Source organism: Symphodus melops (genome assembly GCF_947650265.1).
Source record: "Symphodus melops genome assembly, chromosome: 4".
Lineage (NCBI taxonomy): Eukaryota > Metazoa > Chordata > Actinopteri > Labriformes > Labridae > Symphodus > Symphodus melops.
In genome coordinates, this window is record NC_136694.1 from 181,532 (window position 1) to 201,678 (window position 20,147).

Here is a 20,147-nt window from a genome sequence, read left to right on the forward strand (position 1 = left end):
GCAGGAGTTTGAGAAGCAGGAGGAGCTTCGGCGCTCTGCGATGCGCGCTGTCGCCGCCCTGCTGGCCATCCCTGAGGTGGAGCGGAGCCCCAGCATGGTGGACTTTGCAAATCAGATCAGAACCAACGCTGACATGGCGTCCATCTACCAGAGCGTCCAGGGAGGGGAAGGAGGGGGTTTGGCCCCCGCAGAGAGCATGGACACGAGCTAGACACCAATGAAGAGATGTTTTTAATCTTTTTATAAACACAAGAGATAAACCAATAAATGTTAAGAAGAAGCAGACGATCACTGCAGTTTTTATTAACTGGGTTTTTGTAGTTTCAATTTTTCTCTCTCAAAAAAATAAATGTGATGATTTGGAAAACTCTAAAAGGTTTCTTGTTTACTTTGTGTTTTTACCGAAAGAGAAGTATGTCCTCCGTCTAACTTTAGATTCTGCTCCTGAATGTTCTGGATCTGATTGGACCAGAGAAGGTAGGCGGGGCTTTGAAGGCCGTTTTGGACGCCCCTGGGTTTGCCAGATATGAGAGCAGTTATCAGGTGAACAGGTGTTGCAGCGATGGAAGCGGGCAGTGGAACTGCTTCAGATAGAAGTGATTGTACCCGAGCTAAAAAGCCTCTGCATGTTTCTAATAAGCTCCAGCAGCAGAAAGCTGCTCAAACTAGGATCAATGTTGGAGATGAAACATGGAGAGAGGTTAGAACGCAGAAAGCTTTACAGACCCATGCAGAGCTGGCTAAACACTGAAGCTACAGTGTCCACCACATGCAGAGCTGGCTAAACACTGAAGCTACAGTGTCCACCACATGCAGAGCTGGCTAAACACTGAAGCTACAGTGTCCACCACATGCAGAGCTGGCTAAACACTGAAGCTACAGTGTCCACCACATGCAGAGCTGGCTAAACACTGAAGCTACAGTGTCCACCACATGCAGAGCTGGCTAAACACTGAAGCTACAGTGTCCACCACATGCAGCGCTGGATAAACACTGAAGCTACAGTGTCCACCACATGCAGAGCTGGCTAAACACTGAAGCTACAGTGTCCACCACATGCAGCGCTGGATAAACACTGAAGCTACAGTGTCCACCACATGCAGAGCTGGCTAAACACTGAAGCTACAGTGTCCACCACATGCAGAGCTGGCTAAACACTGAAGCTACAGTGTCCACCACATGCAGACCTGGCTAAACACTGAAGCTACAGTGTCTCTACATGCAGAGCTGGCTAAACACTGAAGCTACAGTGTCCACACGCAGAGCTGGCTAAACACTGAAGCTACAGTGTCCACCACATGCTGACCTGTGTGAGAGGAGGGGGCGGAGACAGCTCTCTGTGATGATTACAGTTTAGACTGCAGTACACATTTTAAACACCAGGGGGCGGAGTGACAGACTGCTCCTTTAAAGAATAACTTGATCACTCAATGCAGGTTGTGATGGATATGAAGATTTATTAATGGACAATTTAAACACTTTGTTTTTCAAAGGAGAAAATAAACATCAAATATGATCACAAAGACAATCAGATACAGTGAAAGACAGTGTTTATGTGTATAAAAGAAATCATCAGTATCATGACAACATTCAACATAAGCTTCAAGTTCAACAAAATCATCAACTTCTACAACAATCCACCAACAACACGACTTTGTTAAAATAGACATTTTAATATGGAAGCTCACCAGGATTTAGGGACTCAAGTGGACACTCGAGGAACTGCAGCTTTTGACACTTTCTCAAGTTTCTGCTTTGTAAGAAACTTCAAAATGGACGTCTACAAACTAATGGAAGATGCAAATTTAGCTTACTACTCAATGGACTGTAAGTATGAATGTTTGAAGCCTGAGTGTTGTCCTCCGTGTGTCCCTGCAGGGGGCGCTGGAGTCCCCCGTGTGTCCCTGCAGGGGTTGCTGGAGTCCCCCGTATGTCCCTGCAGGGGGCGCTGGAGTCCCCCGTGTGTCCCTGCAGGGGTTGCTGGAGTCCCCCGTATGTCCCTGCAGGGGGCGCTGGAGTCCCCCGTGTGTCCCTGCAGGGGGCGCTGGAGTCCCCCGTGTGTCCCTGCAGGGGGCGCTGGAGTCCCCCGTGTGGTTTTTGGTTTTTTGAAGCAGGCTGTAAACATGTTCATGTCTGCTGTAAAAACAGGCTGTTTGAATGGGTGTGTATGTGACTTCCTGTGCTGCTGCAGCCAGCCTCTAGTGGACACTCCAGGTACTGCAGCCAGCCTCTAGTGGACACTCCAGGAACTGCAGGATGTTACACTTCAACATCAGCTTCATGTTTCAACATCGGAGGATGCTGCTTAGTAAAACAAACTTTCCAGCAGTTAAAAAAATGTGATGGTAGATGTTTAAATGTGTGAGTGCATTGGATGGAGACCTTCTTTATTTTTCCTCGTTTCAGATCAAACAGGTTTCTTCTTTGCTCCACGATGAATCTTGCCACCTAATCTAAAGAAAAGGATTTCCTCAGTCCTTCAGACTTGATCCTGTCAAAGCGGATCCATCCTCAATGCTTCTTGTTGACCGTGGAATAGAGAGGATCCTCTGAAGGTCTGGACGGTTGATAGACATCAGAGCCGGCTGGACTTCTGCTCGGCTTCACAGAAGAGTATTCACATGCGGAGGGGCTGGGTTTGATCCATGCCTCACCTCCATCTTTGTCGGAGCTCTGCTGGAAGCTGATGGCTGAGTAATGCAGCGAGGCGGACGAGTTCGTGGGAAAGTTGACGGTAGCATAAACTGTTTGTGAGTCTGGATTTGTGACGCACGCCCGTGCCTCCTCGTAGACGTTCTCCTGCTGGGACAGAAGAAGAATACCATCTCTGAGCAGCTGAGTGATTCTTGTAAAGACACCACTGTATTACCTAACTTAAGATTTGATCAGCCTACAGAATTGATATAAGAATCCTGCAGCCTGTGACAGGCCTTGAATGCATCAACACATTTGCTCCTTCATTGCCAGTGTAAGTCTGCAGAGGATTTGGGTTTGCAAACATATGAAAACAAGAATTTGAAGAGATGGCTTCAAGCCTCTGTGTAAGCTGTTAAAAGCAGCTCAGGAGAGAAGCCGTCTCCCCTGGCAGCCCTGCAGCGTTCTGCACCCCTCAATGGCTTCCAGAGAGCTGGCCAATCAGGAGAAAGTGGGCACGAGGGGGAGAGAGAGCAGCTTGGTATGCAGAGGCTTGAGGAGGTTTCTGAGGTGACACCATGACACAGAGGATCTTTGAGCGTCTGCTTTGTTCTGGTCCACACGTCATAGACGAGCTGACACCTATCAGCTAGTTCAGTCAACTCAAAGAGTTTGGAGCCTGGACGCCCAACACAAAGGATGTTTTGCTGCAATAAATATTTTAAACGATACAAACAGGAGTTGTCAGACTGAATTATATTTGTGTACATTTACCTCTTCGTTGTTTCGGGCACCTGCTCCAAGTCCTGATCTTTTTGAAAGTGACAACCCTGCAAAGAAGAAAGCCATAAAAATGTTCAAAGATTCATTACAGGAAAGTCATTTGGTCACATTTGCATGCCAGTCTCAGTCACAGGTAAAGAAACAGTTGATTTTTAATTCTCCGTCTGATGAGGTCTCGTGTATCAGCGTCTAAATCTCCAGAGATGTACAAAGATTAAACTTCTAAAACTTCCAGACATGATCGACATCATGTTTACTCATGAAGTCTATCTCCTGTGGGTTCCTTTAAGACATCACAGGATGTTGTCAGAGGGGTTTTCATGTTGCACAATCCGTCTTACGTTTGTAGATGATGATTGAGATTAGCACAAAGAGCAGCAGCAGCACAACGCCACAGACCATCAAAGCAATGAACCAGATGAAGCCATCTGCAAGAAAATATTAAGACAAGAACAGTTAGAAATGGTAAAGGAGGTTTAAAACATCGTCACTCCTCCTGCAGGCTGCAAACATCTCACGTTTTCTCTCTCTCGGTGCAGGAGTCAGCCGGGGCGTAGAAACAGGAGATGAAGTGGACGGAGATGGAACTGAAAGCAAGAAAAAAGTGCATCAGATTTATGTTGCTACAGACAGTCAGTAATGCGTTCTCATATCAAAGATTGTCTATTGGAGCAGATGCTGTGACACAAAGCTCTGTTCTAAAAGCTCTGAACAAACCAGCTGCGAATCTTTGAACTTTGTTTGACGCATTTTCTTCAAAAACCAAACCAAACTTCACACCCTGCAGGAGCTGAGAATACACACCTCACTTCTTCTTCTATAAACCCCCCACCCATCCCCTCTTCACCACCAAACCACTTCCTGTTTGTTTTACCTCCAGCAGAACGACAGTTCGAAACATTTCCCCCTCACATGTGGTTTCGTACTTTGGAGCCCTCTGAGCGTGTTCGCAGTAATCAGAGGGTTAGGACTCATTACCCAGCTGTTACTCATTGATTCTGTCTCTCTGACTCAGAGAGAGCTCGACTGGTCCAGTTCAGATTTTAGAGCTCCTGGGGCTGTTGCTGTCAGGGCAGAAAGGAAGTGAAGTGAATAACTAAAGTACACAAAGGGAGCTTAGGCTGCACATCGGGAGGACGCTCAGTGTGCGGCAGGAGCAAATGCTGCTGGCTACACCCTAAAAGACGGTCTCATGGACGGACGATCGTACAGGTGTTCACAGGTTGTCCATCCCCTGATGAGCTCGTCCTTTAACGTGTCTTTGATAAATGGCGTCTTTGACATAATGCAGGACTAAAGTCAACAATCATCAGTTAATGTTAGAGGTTGTGTTCTTTCACTCCCTCAGTTCTTTAAACCTCATCGTCTCCACACAGTGAGCGCTCACCTGCTGTCAGCTCCATCCTGTGAAAGAACCTGTTGTCCCTTGATTTATCAGTGCTTAGAGCTCCACACCAGTACGTCCCAGAGTCGTCCTCTGTCACTGTCTTCACTCTTATGTTGATGTTTTTCTTCTGTCGGTTCACCGTCATGGAGAAGCTTCCATTTTCGGTCTCCTCAGTGGTTAATATGGGTCTGCAAACATAAGGATCTTCTCCCTTACAGATGAATTTCTCAGATTCTTTTTCTTCCTTTGGATATTTACAAAAGTATTCCAAAGTGTCTCCAACTTTTGGACACCTTTTGAATTCGGTGATACCTTCTGTGGACAGAAAGAGAGAAATCAACGACACCAGCATGAAACCAAAACAAACTGCTGTTAGGCCACGCCTCCTCCATACTGAAGCCTCCGCCCTCATCCAGAGACACGCCTCCAACCCTCCTCCACCCACTCATGAACAGTTATCAAATGAAACGCACTATAATAAAGAACTATTAACTGAAAGTGTTGGACAAAATCATCTTTAGCTTGTAGCTTCAGTCATCTGTGTCCTGCATTGTTGTGGTAGCATGCTAATGTTAGCACTCTGTAGTTAGCTGTTGGCTTCAATCACCTGTGTCCTGCATATGCTAGCATGCTAATGTTAGTGCTCTTAAGTTAGCTGTAAGCTTCAATAACCTGTGTCCTGCATTGTTGTGCTAGCATGCTAATGTTAGCGCTCTGTAGTTAGCTGTTTGCTTCAATCACCTGTGTCATGCATATGCTAGCATGCTAATGTTAGTGCTCTTAAGTTAGCTGTAAGCTTCAATAACCTGTGTCCTGCATTGTTGTGTTAGCATGCTAATGTTAGCGCTCTGTATTTAGCTGGTAGCTTAAATCACCTGTGTCCTGCATATGTAAGCATGCTAATGTTAGCGCTCTGTAGTTAGCTGTTAGCTTCAATCACCTTGTCCTGCATTGTTGTGTTAGCATGCTAATGCTAGTGCTCTTAAGTTAGCTGTAAGCTTCAATCACCTGTGTCCTGCATTATAGTAGCATGCTAATGTTAGCGCTCTTTAGTTAGCTGCTAGCTTCCTGTAAACTGACACAGAATGATGTAAAAACTCTTCATCCAATAATCAGTGAGTATGTTCTTCTTCTTCTTGACTCAAACAGCTTTTATACACAAGGGGAGGAGCCGGCCGTCCCGTCCATGTAAACACAGCTCTGACAACAACACAGCCAGCAGGACTCCAGCTTCTCCCTCACTGGAGACAGTCAGGACTCACACACACACATTCACACAGAGAGACTGGAGTTATGATACGTTGATGTGGAACATTCTTCACTGACTCACCTTCAACCTTTAGTCGGAGTCCAGCTCGGTAATGTCCACCACCAGATCTGAGTCCGCACCAGTAGATCCCTTGTGACGACACATCTCTGATAGACACGTTGAGGAAATTCGTCTCCATTGACGTCTTTGTTAATGAGATAGGCTCACAGTCTGAACCGCTGTCTTTACAGAAAAACACAGCACTGCACTGGTAAGCAGCTTTCTGGTTTTCACATGAGATGGTGGTCTCAGCTTTAATGTACGCATTTTGGAAAATTGGCTTCTGGCAACCATCTTTATCTGCAAATAAAAGAGAAATAAAATGTGATCTGTGTAAATGCTGTAAATACAGAGAAGTTCAGCAGTGTGCAGAAACACTCAGACACATCTTGTTAGTGGAGAAACTGTATCTGTAACGTGATAGGTGGAGAGAAATCAGAGCTGGAGGAGACTAAGTGATAGCAGAGAGCGGCCAGCTCTACATGAGGAGCTCCTACCCCTATGTCCCGCCCCCTGCTCTCATGAGCCAATGGCAGCTCATCCACTGACGCCGACTTAAGCCTGATTTAAACGGATCATTATTCATTGAACAAAGTGAGACAGATGATGAGTGACACAGATTCATTTAGGAGCTGCTGACCTGCTCGTCAGTGTTTCCTCTCATTAAACGCTGCATCATGGATGTTTGTCTTATTTGTGTTGTTCTTCTTGTAAAGCTGTCTCACAGTTTTTGTCTGTTATCTTCTCACCTCTTTTCATTTTCTGTCTTTGAGACAAAATGTTTCCTCTGATTTAAAGACACTGATGTGTCCTCACGTTATAGATCTGTACAGATGTGAACCTCGACACCTTTCAATCTGTTTATCATGATTTCCTGATTAGTCAGCTTCCTGTGTCTCTGCACACACACAGAAGTCTGCATGCACATAGTCTGATAATTCAGAGTGCTGCAGTTAAAGGGCCTTTACTTATTCAGTTCATGTTGTTCTTATGAAACTGACCAGGATGTCACTTTAATGAAGAACAAGAAGTCAAAACGTGTCTCTGACCTGCTGCTCTCTGCCTCTGCGTGCACTTCCACTCGATGGCGTCATCGTCCTGAAGTTCTTTGACGATCACTCTCAGGATTTTGTTCTTTGTGTCATTATACAAGGACACTCTGTCTTTGTCTTCCCACTCATCTTTTTTAGTACTAAAAACACGTTTTCCCCTATACGCTACATTAATCTTTGGAAGTCCTTGTTTTATGTTGCGATATGGGCAGGTGAAGTCGACCCATCCTCTCTGGCATCTGATGACTTCATGTGAGGCCTCACGCCCTGCAGAGCAGACAAAGACACATCATGTCAGACATCCTAACACTCTCTGTGCATGTTTTATAAACGAGCAGCCTCAACACAGATCCTGTAAAGACGTGATGCATGAGCGCTGCACGCTAGAGCAAATCATAATATTAATATTGTGAATATAAATCAAGGCAGCTGGTTAAAGTGTGAACGTTACAACCAGCAGGTGAGGACACATGCTGAGGGAGGGGACATGAACATGTGTTGTGATGAAGTTGGACTGTCATGTGAAGTGTCACATCACACGACATTACAAAGACTTTATTTTTACTGAAAGTTGTATTAAAGAGCATCATTGAACTTAAACTTAAAGACGCGATAATGTGAAAAAATACCCTTTAACTTTTTCTTTTTAAAGGTACTCCCAACAAACGGCCTTCAAAGCCCCGCCTACCTTCTCTGGTCCAATCAGATCCAGAGCATTCAGGAGCAGAATCTAAAGTTAGAAGGAGGACATACTGGCTGCTGCATTGTTGTCAGAGAAGCTTCAACACAGCAGGTTTCCTTCATGACCACAGAGGCAGAGAGCAGCTCTCTGATTGGCTGACTGATCACACAGGAAGAGAGCAGCTCTCTGATTGGACGTCTGATCACAGAGGAAGAGGGCAGCTCTCTGATTGGATGACTGATCACAGAGGAAGAGAGCAGCTCTCTGATTGGCTGACTGATCACAGAGGAAGAGAGCAGCTCTCTGATTGGCTGACTGATCACACAGGAAGAGAGCAGCTCTCTGATTGGCCCTTTCTAATGCTCGCGTGTGATAGTCTTGTTTGTTCTCTAACTTTGTATTCTGAGGTTTGACGACGTCTCTTCTTCCTGAGGTACATTTCGAGGACTGCTGATTGGCCAATCAAGCGTCAGCGCTGACGTCAGATTGGCTGCAGTGTCACGGGCGCGGGCAGAAAAACAGGGGAGGAGGTAAAACAAAAGGAGCTGATTTATTAACACAAACTCACACAAACAATAATCCAGAATGTCCAAAAACCACGAGGACAAAAACAACATAAATCCAGGGACCAACGGGAAACAACCACCGGACAAGACACTCACAGAGACTGACTACAACGAAGAGACACAGAGGGGACCAAAGACAGAGACTAAATAGACAGGAGGTAATCAGACACAGGTGAGACTAATCAGGGTCATCAACAAGGCAGGAAACACAAAACACTGAGGACAGAATGAAAACTACAACAACACAAACCAGGACAGATTCTGTCTTTTAAAGATGCTTCTAGAAGCAGCAGCTGAAACCTTTCACACCTTTCCTGTGCAATCTGCAAACTTCACAGGTGTTGAAGTTTCTGCACCTGTCTGAACTGACTGCTCTGTGTCTGCTGCTTAAATTAGCTCTTTGTGTTTTCACTTCCTGCCGCTGTGTTCTCCTCTTCAGGAGCACACTCCATGCTTCAGTGTCATTGTTAACCTTTATTAGCATTAGCATCAGAACACTGAAAAGACACTGTTAGAAAGTGGGGCGCCGGGACAAGGTGACTTTACAGGCAGAGGATCCAACCTTCACAATAACCATTTTAACCATCTTAATAAACGTACGTCTCACAACTCTTTTTGTTTCATCTCAGACCTGAACCCTCAGATGGGGATTTATTTGTTTTTAAAGCAGCTGAGAAATCATTAAAAGAAGAATTGCGATTTTCAGTCATGTGACTGTGACATCATCAGATGTAATTTTAGAAAAATGGAGGAAACTTTCAGAACGATTAAACTGGCGTTAATTACATCCACCTGCAGGATTCTTTTAGACATATTTAGTTTTTGTGAGAGAGTGGTTTTCAGTTTTTCAGAGGAAACAGAAAAGCTGGAGAGTTTTAAAACTTTGTATGATGTCAGTTTAAAGTGACTGACCTGTGGTCATCAGTGCGAGGAGCAGCAGGAGAAATCTCCTCATGTTTGCAGTCTTGGATGCTGAAATCGTCTCTGAATATTATTCGCCTTCTCTCCGTGTTGTCAGTTCCTCTTTCTCTGGTTGGTCTGCACTGACAGCCGTGTTTCCTGAGAACATACTGTCAGTCGCATGAAAGGTAACCACCCTCTTCCTCCACCTCTTAACTCCAACAAGCTTTCTGTATCATACAGGTCACATGACCTCCTCCTCTTCTTCTTCAGGTGAAATCAGTGTCCTCGCTCCTCTTCAACACGTGTGTGAAGTGTGTTGTTGTAAATCCACTCTGATCCTGTATTTGATCATGTCTATAAACCCCTCTATTTCAGCCCTGCTCAGAACAGGCTGTTTCTGTGTCTGTAGCTTTAAATATGTAAATGAGCTGTGTCTGACCACGCCCCCTCTCTGGAAGGGCTCGGGTGTACTCGCTGCTTTCTGGCTCCATGTCCTATTGTTTACGGTGAGAAGGCAGACTCAGAGGGCAGAACAAACACCTAGCTGTGGGAGTGTCACCCACCTGGGGGAGGGGCTACTGCCCTTTGTGATGTCATGAAGGGGAGGGGCTACTGCCCTTTGTGATGTCATGAAGGGAACATCTCCAAACGGCCTGTTTGAGCAGGCAGAAGACGGAGAGGATGGACTTTTCTCATCATCGGGGGGTTTGGAGACAAACATGTTAGAGGAAGATGGAGGAGAGGATTTAATTGGATGTGACCTCTGAAGTATGAACCCTTTAAGTCTGTATCAATAAATCGATCAATTTGAGCAAAGCAGTAGCTCAGTCTGTAGGGACTTGGAATGGGAACCGGAGAGTTGCTGGTTCAAGTCCTGGTGTGGATTAAATATGGAAATGTGTCTGATAACTGGAGAGGTGTCAGACACATTTCTGATCAATAGAGTAAAATAAATATCAAATAACTGATTTTTGTCAGTTAATATTTCCAAACCTCTTAATGTGATGAAGTGAAAAGAGTCCGGGTTGTTTCCACGTCGTAGAAGGAAGCAGAAAAACATTTGATGATCATGTTGAGACATTTCCAGCTCTGTCTTCAGTAAGTGAACAAAAAAGATCTGTGCCAATATCTGTCTGATATCTGATATCTGTCTGAAGAATTTCATCCAAATGATTTAGTGCAATAAAATGTTTTTTTATTATCTGTAACAAGCAAACGATGACAAACTCACAAACAGAGATAAAAATAAAAAATAATCTAAAAACATTAAAGAGACTAATTAGACAAAACCACTGAAGATTGAATTTCAAAAACATTTTACATTAAATATGTTTCTAAAAGTGGATAACACATCACACATGGTGTAAAGCTGAACATGATCAGTCAACACTACACGCCTCTAGTGGACACTCCAGGAACTGCAGGATGTTACACTTCCACACTGGATGTTGTCATTTGGTTTTCACCGGCAGCGTCCGGCGCTTCTTGTTGCTAGGTGATGAAAGTAAACGTGCAGGTCACTCTGTAACGACTGTTTGGTCCATTTAAAAAAAACAAACAGATAATATAAAAATATAAAAACAGGATAAATGAGTCCTGAATGAATGTTTAACGATGTAACGCTCCAGCTGTCTGCGTCGTGACGGGTTAAAGAACCACAGAGACGTCTAAAACAGGACGGACACCTGAAGCTCTCAGGACTGTCCTCAGTGCTGCTGCGGGACGCTGAGCGTGGAGTAAACAGGGTCTCCAGAGGGTGTGGGCAGGGGGTGATTGACAGTTGAGTAGGCGGGACTCGGGTCAGGGTGTGTCACAGTGGAATATTCGGCTCCGCTCGTGTCCGAGCTCGTTTTGAAGGTGATGGCGGAGTAACCCGGTGGGACAGGCGAGGCGGTGGGAAAGGTCGCCGTGCTATAGATGGTTGGAAGAGCCGGCTGACGGGGGCGCTCCTGGATCTCCTCGTAGGCTCGCTCCTTCAGGAGCAGAACATGAACTCATTTGTAAATACTGACGAACGTTTGAGGAAAAATATTGTTAAAATATTTGACTCTAAACTATCAGACAGTTTCATCCACACTGAGCAGAAGATAAAGTCATTGTTTTAATCTCTAACTGAACGAGGCTTTGATCCAAATACAAAACAAAAGCACCACAAAATATTCACATTTCAAACACGCAATTAAAATGCGATTAATCACAATTAACTATTGAATTCGGCGATTAATCACACGGTGCATCACATGACAGCTGGACTGTGAAGGGAACACTGACACCTCACCTCGCCTGCTCCTCCATGTGTCCAGGTGTCTGAACGCTTCCGTCCTGAACGAGGAGAAAAAGAAGGGAAAGGGTTAAATGAAGAAATAAAGGAGGAGAGAAACTGAAGGTTTGATCATGTCTTCATGATTATGTGTGTGTGTGTGTGTGTGTGTGTGTGTGTGTGTGTGCGTGACCGTGGTGAAGAAACCTCTTACGTTTGTAGACAAGAAGCAAAACGGGGAGAAGCAGCAGCAGGACTCCACAGACCACCACAGGGAGGATTATGGGTAATTTTGAGACTTCTGTATAGTGGACAAAAAAAACCGTCCTCGATTATACGACCACTGAAGAATCTTCCAGAACAATGTGTGGGGAGGTATTTGTGGAGCGGAGCTGTCTCGCTTCATGTTAAATGACTGAAGCCTCAGGAGTCGTTCCTCACCGTTCTTCTGGTTGGATGCAGGCGTGGTCAGGGAGGTCGTTGAGGGTGTCGACGGCGTAGCGTCAGGCGCTAAAAAGAGATCATAAAATGGTTTACAGATGAAAGCGGGTTCAGACGTTCCCTGAGAGAGCAGCCTGTGGGTGCTGAAGGACGAGGGAGCAGCTCCGTGCTCCCTCGTCCGTCGACACCCTCAGGACAAAGCCCCGTTTCCACCGAGTGGTCCGGCTCGGTTCGTCTCGGTACGGCGCGCATTTTGCAGCGTTTCCATAGACTAATCCCGGGAAAGATTCCCAAATAGCCGATCCGTACCGTCCCACTTTTTGGGACCCTTTCGTTGGGGTGCCAAGAACATCGAGCCGACCCGAAAAGGTGGAGCTAAACCCTGCAGTCCGCTGTGTCCACTGTATTTGTCCTCGCCGCACACAGCCTTCTCTGAAACACAGCTGGATTGAGTTCAGGTAATAAAGAGTCACATGACAGTGACAGAGGAGATGACCTGCTGGATGTCTTCTTCGTTGGTTTTATTAATGTAGTGTTTTTCTCCTTTGTTGAATTTATTAGTTAGCGGTTAGCTGTTAGCTGCTATCATGTGATGCTATTATGTAGCGGCTATCGTCATCCGGCTTACACGCCGCCTACCAAATATGGCACGGGTGGCCGTGGAAACACAAACAGGATCAGACTTTTCTGTTAGAAGTTAGCAGCTAATGGCTAATGTTCTGTTATGCACCTTAGGGCCACAGCTCATTTACATATTTAAAGCTACATACACAGCTCATTTACATATTTAAAGCTACATACACAGCTCATTTACATATTTAAAGCTACAGACGCAGCTGATTTACATATTTAAAGCTACATACACAGCTCATTTACATATTTAAAGCTACAGACACAGAAACAGCCTGTTCTGAGCAGGGCTGAAATAGAGGGGTTTATAGACATGATCAAATACAGGATCAGAGTGGATTTACAACAACACACTTCACACACATGATGAAGAGGAGCGAGGACACTGATTTCACCTGAAGAAGAGGAGGAGATCATGTGACCTTTAAAGGGGGAGGGGTTTATATTTCCGGTGGGTTTAGAAAGGACATAAAGTCACTCACTTTCAACCTTTAGATGAATCTTCTTCAGTCCAGCTCGAGAAGGTCCATCCTGACATCCACACCAGTAGTCGCCCTGATTCTTCATGGTCACGTGACTGATGGTCACGTTGAAACCTGTTTTTCCTTTTTTGAGACCAAACATCCTGTTTGACGTCGGTTGACTTGACTGAATGTCCTCACAGATGAAGTCTTTGCAGAATATCGGGACTTTTGAGCAGTTTTCTGGATATTCACACGTCATGGTGGTTTTAGACTCGATGTATGCAGTCTGAGTAAATGTTTTCACAGCTTCACCTGCAAACAACAGAACAACTCGTTACCTCAGTACACACTTCCTCTCTATGACCTTAATCTACGGTGGCCCTGAAGGTCAACTGTGAAAATCTGTCATTTACTAAATGTTCAAGTATTTCATGAAAACAAACATTTTAAAAGGGACTGAAAAAAAAAAAAAAATATATACCTGCTGAAATGTTTGCTGTGAAACTGTAAAGGGACTGAAGTCACGTCAGTACAAACATGTGACTCTCTTCTGCTGTGCTGTCTGCGCTTCTAAACAACCTCTTATTATTCAGACACGTTCCTAAACTATCAACTCCAAAAATCAAAACATTTCTCACCAAGTTCCAAGTTCACCGTCTTTTTCTTGCAGTCACCTGAACATTGTCCATCGTTGTTATCTTGACCGTCCTCATCAGAATCTTTGGTCTTGTGAAATCTAAACTTGAACTCGTGGTCGTTGGATAGAAGTTGTCTCACGATCACTCTGACACTTCGATCTGTCACATTATGGTAAAGGTGAAATCTGCTTTGATTTTTCCAACCTGCCGTGTCATCGCATGCTCTGAGTGTTTCATTAAAAGACTTTAACTCAACAGCTTTATATCTTTTATTAGCTGTTGGATATCTGCACGTGAAGTCCACCCATCCATCTTCGTATCCCTTCACATGTTCCTGCAGGTCACAGCCTGCAGATGAGAGGGAAACATTCAGATCAGACTCTGACACCTGAACACGTTTCCTGCATCAGTGACGTCGTGATCAGAAACCCTCACACACTGATGTTGAGCTTTAAATCAGGAAACATCACCAAACACACCAGTGAGGAGTCCTGGATGAACATCCTTTAAAACAGAAGCTTCACTGTGAGAGACACATTCACACAGAGGGACGACTCGTCCTTTTGTCCCAGGACTTTAAGTCACCGTCGCCCGGCTGCAGATTCAGCCCGCCGACGAGGCGAGAGACGGGATGTTTGATATTTATCAGCCCGACAGTGATGTTACATGAACACTCACACATTTACTGTTTTTCATTATTCTTTATATTCAACATTTTTAAACTCTGCTCTGTGTGTCGGTCATTACTCTCATTTTTGATTTTTGTTATTTTTCCTTTCGTACCAAAACACCAAGACTACTTGTGTTGCTTCTGTTGGATCTATTGTCCATCTGACTTTCTTCTTCTTTATTTATTTATTGATTTATTTGAACAGGGGCAGTGTACAATATACATTAACCTCAGAAAGGAGAGATGCATTATACCAGGTTGTAGCACCTGCAGTCCCTGAGCAGGCTGTTGTTAACATATAAAGTATGTACACTCCAAAGCATTACATTTAAAACTATCACATACACACTAAAAACATACTGGATAAAAAGAGGTCCTAACTTTCACATACACACTAAAAACATACTGGATAAAAAGAGGTCCTAACTTTCACATACACACTAAAAACATACTGGATAAAAAGAGGTCCTAACTTTCACATACAAACTAATTACATTACATTGTGGGAGCAGGCTTGTTTTAAAAGAAGCCATTTTTTTGCCTGATGTGTGCAGTGTGACGGCCACACTGGAGACACACTGAGGAATCCAACACTGGACTCGAACCGTCGACCGAGTGGTTCGAGATGTGATTTCTGAGCTGAGTGAGATAAACGTCTTTAACGGAGGAGCTACCATACCATTAACTACCATTAACAACTTTATGTTGTAGGCTGTTAGTTAGTTAGTTGAACAAGTCTCCCTCTCACAGAGAAGGAAGGAAAGCTTGAACGCTGCACATGAAGAGAGACCACACAACATGTGTGAGTGTGTAAAATGTGATTTCAGGTAAAAGAGTGAAGCAGTGAACATTTTATCTTATCATACTCTATCTGCTCATACTGAAGGAAATATCACACACACACACACACACACACACACACACACACACACACACACACACACACACACACACACACACACACACACTGACGGAGAGATGGTTAACTGGTGTCATGATAAAAAGGTTTACCTGTCAGGGTCGTGATGATGAGGAGCAGGACGAAGGTCTTCATGGTGGTGCAGCGTCTCAAACTGTTCTGCTTCCTGAACGTGTCGAGTGGTTCCTTCCTCTTTATTGACACCTCATGATGTCATCTCACAGTCATCAGAGGAAACACACACACAGAGATAAACTGGAAGCAGCAGTCACAACCACAACAGGTCAGAAATAGAAGAGGAGGTAAAACACTGAGGAGGAGACGAAGAGCATCACTGTTCACTGCTCCTCAATCTGAACATAAAGGGAAGGAGCTGAGATTATTATTATTATTCATGAACAGGAAGTTGTTGTTTAGGTTTTTTTTTAAGATTTCTTTTATTGGAGAGAGAGAGAGAGAGAGAGAGAGAGAAAGAGAGAGAGAGAGAGAGAGAGAGAAATTGATCATGTCTATAAACCCCTCTATTTCAGCCCTGCTCAGAACAGGCTGTTTCTGTGTCTGTAGCTTTAAATATGTAAATGAGCTGTGTCTGACCACGCCCCCTCTCTGGAAGGGCTCTGGTGTACTCGCTGCTTTCTGGCTCCATGTCCTATTGTTTACGGTGAGAAGGCAGACTCAGAGGGCAGAACAAACACCTAGCTGTGGGAGTGTCACCCACCTGGGGGAGGGGCTACTGCCCTTTGTGATGTCATGAAGGGGAGGGGCTACTTCCCTTTGTGATGTCATGAAGGGAACATCTCCAAACGGCCTGTTTGAGCAGGCAGAAGACGGAGAGGATGGACTTTTCTCATCATCGGGGGGTTTGGAGACAAACATGTTAGAGGAAGATGGAGGAGAGGATTTAATTGGATGTGACCTCTGAAGTATGAACCCTTTAAGTCTGTATCAATAAATCGATCAATTTGAGCAAAGCAGTAGCTCAGTCTGTAGGGACTTGGAATGGGAACCGGAGAGTTGCTGGTTCAAGTCCTGGTGTGGATTAAATATGGAAATGTGTCTGATAACTGGAGAGGTGTCAGACCTCTTCCTGAACACTTCCTGGAGCAAAGAATCCCACACTCACACTTAATTCCCCCTTAGGGGATCAATAGAGTAAAATAAATATCAAATAACAGATTTTCGTCAGTTAATATTTCCAAACCTCTTAATGTGATGAAGTAAAAAGAGTCCGGGTTGTTTCCACGTCGTAGAAGGAAGCAGAAAAACATTTGATGATCATGTTGAGACATTTCCTGCTCTGTCTTCAGGAAGTGAACAAAAAAGATCTGTGCCAATATCTGTCTGATATCTGATATCTGTCTGAAGAATTTCATCCAAATGATTTAGTGCAATAAAATGTTTTTTTATTATCTGTAACAAGCAAACGATGACAAACTCACAAACAGAGATAAAAATAAAAAATAATCTGAAAAGATTAAAGAGACTAATTAGACAAAACCACTGAAGATTGAATTTCAAAAACATTTTACATTAAATATGTTTCTAAAAGTGGATAACACATCACACATGGTGTAAAGCTGAACATGATCAGTCAACACTACACGCCTCTAGTGGACACTCCAGGAACTGCAGGATGTTACACTTCCACACTGGATGTTGTCATTTGGTTTTCACCGGCAGCGTCCGGCGCTTCTTGTTGCTAGGTGATGAAAGTAAATGTGCAGGTCACTCTGTAACGACTGTTTGGTCCATTTAAAAAAAACAAACAGATAATATAAAAATATAAAAACAGGATAAATGAGTCCTGAATGAATGTTTAACGATGTAACGCTCCAGCTGTCTGCGTCGTGACGGGTCAAAGAACCACAGAGACGTCTAAAACAGGACGGACACCTGAAGCTCTCAGGACTGTCCTCAGTGCTGCTGCGGGACGCTGAGCGTGGAGTAAACAGGGTCTCCAGAGGGTGTGGGCAGGGGGTGATTGACAGTTGAGTAGGCGGGACTCGGGTCAGGGTGTGTCACAGTGGAATATTCGGCTCCGCTCGTGTCCGAGCTCTTTTTGAAGGTGATGGCGGAGTAACCCGGTGGGACAGGCGAGGCGGTGGGAAAGGTCGCCGTGCTATAGATGGTTGGAAGAGCCGGCTGACGGGGGCGCTCCTGGATCTCCTCGTAGGCTCGCTCCTTCAGGAGCAGAACATGAACTCATTTGTAAATACTGACGAACGTTTGAGGAAAAATATTGTTAAAATATTTGACTCTAAACTATCAGACAGTTTCATCCACACTGAGCAGACGATAAAGTCATTGTTTTAATCTCTAACTGAACGAGGCTTTGATCCAAATACAAAACAAAAGCACCACAAAATAATCACATTTCAAACACGCAATTAAAATGCGATTAATCACAATTAACTATTGAATTGAGCGATTAATCACACGGTGCATCACATGACAGCTGGACTGTGAAGGGAACACTGACACCTCACCTCGCCTGCTCCTCCATGTGTCCAGGTGTCTGAACGCCTCCATCCTGAACGAGGAGAAAAAGAAGGGAAAGGGTTAAATGAAGAAATAAAGGAGGAGAGAAACTGAAGGTTTGATCATGTCTTCATGATTATGTGTGTGTGTGTGTGTGTGTGTGTGTGTGTGTGTGTGTGTGTGTGTGTGTGTGTGTGTGTGAGACCGTGGTGAAGAAACCTCTTACGTTTGTAGACAAGAAGCCAAACGGGGAGAAGCAGCAGCAGGACTCCACAGACCACCACAGGGAGGATTATGGGTAACTTTGAGACTTCTGTATAGTGGACAAAAAAAACGTCCTCGATTATACGACCACTGAAGAATCTTCCAGAACAATGTGTGTGGAGGTATTTGTGGAGCGGAGCTGTCTCGCTTCATGTTAAATGACTGAAGCCTCAGGAGTCGTTCCTCACCGTTCTTCTGGTTGGATGTAGGCGTGGTCTGGGAGGTCGTTGAGGGTGTCGACGGCGTAGCGTCAGGCGCTAAAAAGAGATCATAAAATGGTTCACAGGTGAAAGCGGGTTCAGACGTTCCCTGAGAGAGCAGCCTGTGGGTGCTGAAGGACGAGGGCGCTGACGCTAACAACTTCTGACGCTCAACTTCGCGTCTCGGTACAGCGCGCATTTAGCAGCGTTTCCATAGACTGATCCCGGGAAAGATTCCCAAATAGCCGATCCGTACCGTCCTACTTTTTGGGACCCTTTCGTTGGGGTGCCAAGAACATCGAGCCGACCCGAAAAGGTGGAGCTAAACCCTGCAGTCCGCTGTGTCCACTGTATTTGTCCTCGCCGCACACAGCCTTCTCTGAAACACAGCTGGATTGAGTTCTTGTAATAAAGAGTCACATGACAGTGACGGAGGAGATGACCTGCTGGATGTCTTCTTCGTTGGTTTTGTTAATGTAGCGTTTTTCTCCTTTGTTAAATTTATTAGTTAGCGGTTAGCTGTTAGCTGCTATCATGTGATGCTATTATGTAGCGGCTATCGTCATCCGGCTTACACGCCGCCTACCAAATATGGCACGGGTGGCCGTGGAAACACAAACAGGATCAGACTTAATCGAACCAAACCGTACTGATCCGTACCGGACCGCTGTGTAGAAACAGGCTTTAGAGAACAAGGCGTTCCTGCCTTTACTACATATTCACTCGCTATAGCGCATGATAATACGATGTACTGTATGTGGTCTGTGAGAAATTAACTAGACTTCCAGGAGACACCAAATGTTCTGAAGAATGAAGGTGAAAGAAAGCCACAGGAGGGCATCCTCTTTCTCAGACAACACCATACAAAATGTAAATGTAATTTGATTATCACAGAGTCACTGTCTCCAGAGGACAGGATACAGGAAACTTCAAATAACTATTGTAATGTAAAGATCACCATTTGTTAAGTGTAAGGTCACCTCCCTCCATCTCTCTGTACTGCATATAAGGACTTGTAATGTAAGGGTTCGGGAGAAGATGCTCTGGCCTCTCCTCCGTGCTGCACGTATAAAAAGAGATCTGATTCAAGCGCCGCCGTGAATTTTCTTCTTGAGAATTAGCAACTCTCCACCTCGTAAAAGGAGAATTTTCCACGACAGGTCATTGTTCTGAACCGTCGACACGGACTTATTCTGAACGTAAAGCGATGTTTCCATGTTGTTTCTGTGTCTGACTTCCTGTGGTCTCAATCACTCACCTACAGTCAGCAGAACTCTGCCGTAGAACGAGGCGCTGCTTTTCGCTCCACACCAGTATGTCCCAGTATCCTCAGCTGTGACTCCTCTTATTGTGACGTTGAGATACGTTTTACACTTATCTTCCTTTACGTTGATTCTTCCATTGTTTTCTAGATTGTTGCATGAAGAGGGATCCTCTCCTTTACAGACACCTCTTGGGACTTTAGCACCGTTTGGATAGTCACACCTGAACAAATAAGTCTGTCCAACAGCTGTAGTAAAATGAGAGGTCGAAATATCTGTAGAGACGGACAGAGAGAAGGACATCTTTCACTGACATGCGGCTTCATGACATCACAAAGGGCAGTAACTCCTCCCCCAGGTAGGGGACACTCCCACGTCGATCGCAGGGACCTATCTTTTCTGTTAGAAGTTAGCAGCCAATGGCTAATGTTCTGTTATGCACCTTAGGGCCACAGCTCATTTACATATTTAAAGCTACAGACACAGCTCATTTACATATTTAAAGCTACACACACAGCTCATTTACATATTTAAAGCTACAGACACAGCTCATTTACATATTTAAAGCTACAGACACAGCTGATTTACATATTTAAAGCTACAGC

General features: G+C 44.6%; 2 protein-coding genes and 2 long non-coding RNA genes across 4 annotated transcripts; all 4 read right to left on the bottom strand.

The window, feature by feature from the left end:
- Positions 1-2,664: 2,664 nt before the first annotated feature.
- On the bottom strand, positions 2,665-3,802 carry LOC306822274. Its single transcript, XR_013778880.1, has 3 exons — positions 3,759-3,802; positions 3,409-3,464; positions 2,665-2,802 (listed from the first exon to the last, which is right to left on the bottom strand). It is a non-coding gene; the product is annotated as an uncharacterized lncRNA (long non-coding RNA).
- Positions 3,791-5,536, bottom strand: LOC306822272. Its single transcript, XR_013778878.1, has 3 exons — positions 4,805-5,536; positions 3,936-4,004; positions 3,791-3,845 (listed from the first exon to the last, which is right to left on the bottom strand). It is a non-coding gene; the product is annotated as an uncharacterized lncRNA (long non-coding RNA).
- A 139-nt stretch (positions 5,537-5,675) lies between these two features.
- Positions 5,676-9,442, bottom strand: LOC306823054 (uncharacterized protein; the record flags this gene model as incomplete). Its single annotated transcript, XM_079342419.1, has 4 exons — positions 9,326-9,442; positions 7,163-7,432; positions 6,135-6,413; positions 5,676-5,686 (listed from the first exon to the last, which is right to left on the bottom strand). The coding sequence occupies exons 1-4, from the start codon at positions 9,366-9,368 to the stop codon at positions 5,676-5,678; spliced, it is 603 nt and encodes a 200-aa protein (XP_079198545.1). The 5' UTR covers positions 9,369-9,442.
- A 1,127-nt stretch (positions 9,443-10,569) lies between these two features.
- Positions 10,570-13,974, bottom strand: LOC306822516 (uncharacterized protein). Its single transcript, XM_079341597.1, has 6 exons — positions 13,750-13,974; positions 13,130-13,423; positions 12,018-12,086; positions 11,791-11,877; positions 11,595-11,638; positions 10,570-11,289 (listed from the first exon to the last, which is right to left on the bottom strand). Exons 2-6 carry the CDS (start codon positions 13,368-13,370, stop codon positions 11,023-11,025), a joined length of 708 nt encoding a protein of 235 aa, XP_079197723.1. The 5' UTR covers positions 13,371-13,423; positions 13,750-13,974; the 3' UTR covers positions 10,570-11,022.
- Between the last annotated feature and the right edge of the window lie 6,173 nt (positions 13,975-20,147).

What these genes read in the sequence shown, in the direction of transcription:
- LOC306822516 (XM_079341597.1), bottom strand. Translation starts at nt 13,370, where the DNA reads ATGACGTGTGAATATCCAGAAAACTGCTCAAAAGTCCCGATATTCTGC. An exon ending in GATTCATCTAAAGGTTGAAA is followed by an intron (nt 12,087 to 13,129) that starts GTGAGTGACTTT and finishes ATCTCTTTTTAG; the next exon opens with CGCCTGACGCTACGCCGTCG. An exon ending in TGCATCCAACCAGAAGAACG is followed by an intron (nt 11,878 to 12,017) that starts GTGAGGAACGAC and finishes TCCACTATACAG; the next exon opens with AAGTCTCAAAATTACCCATA.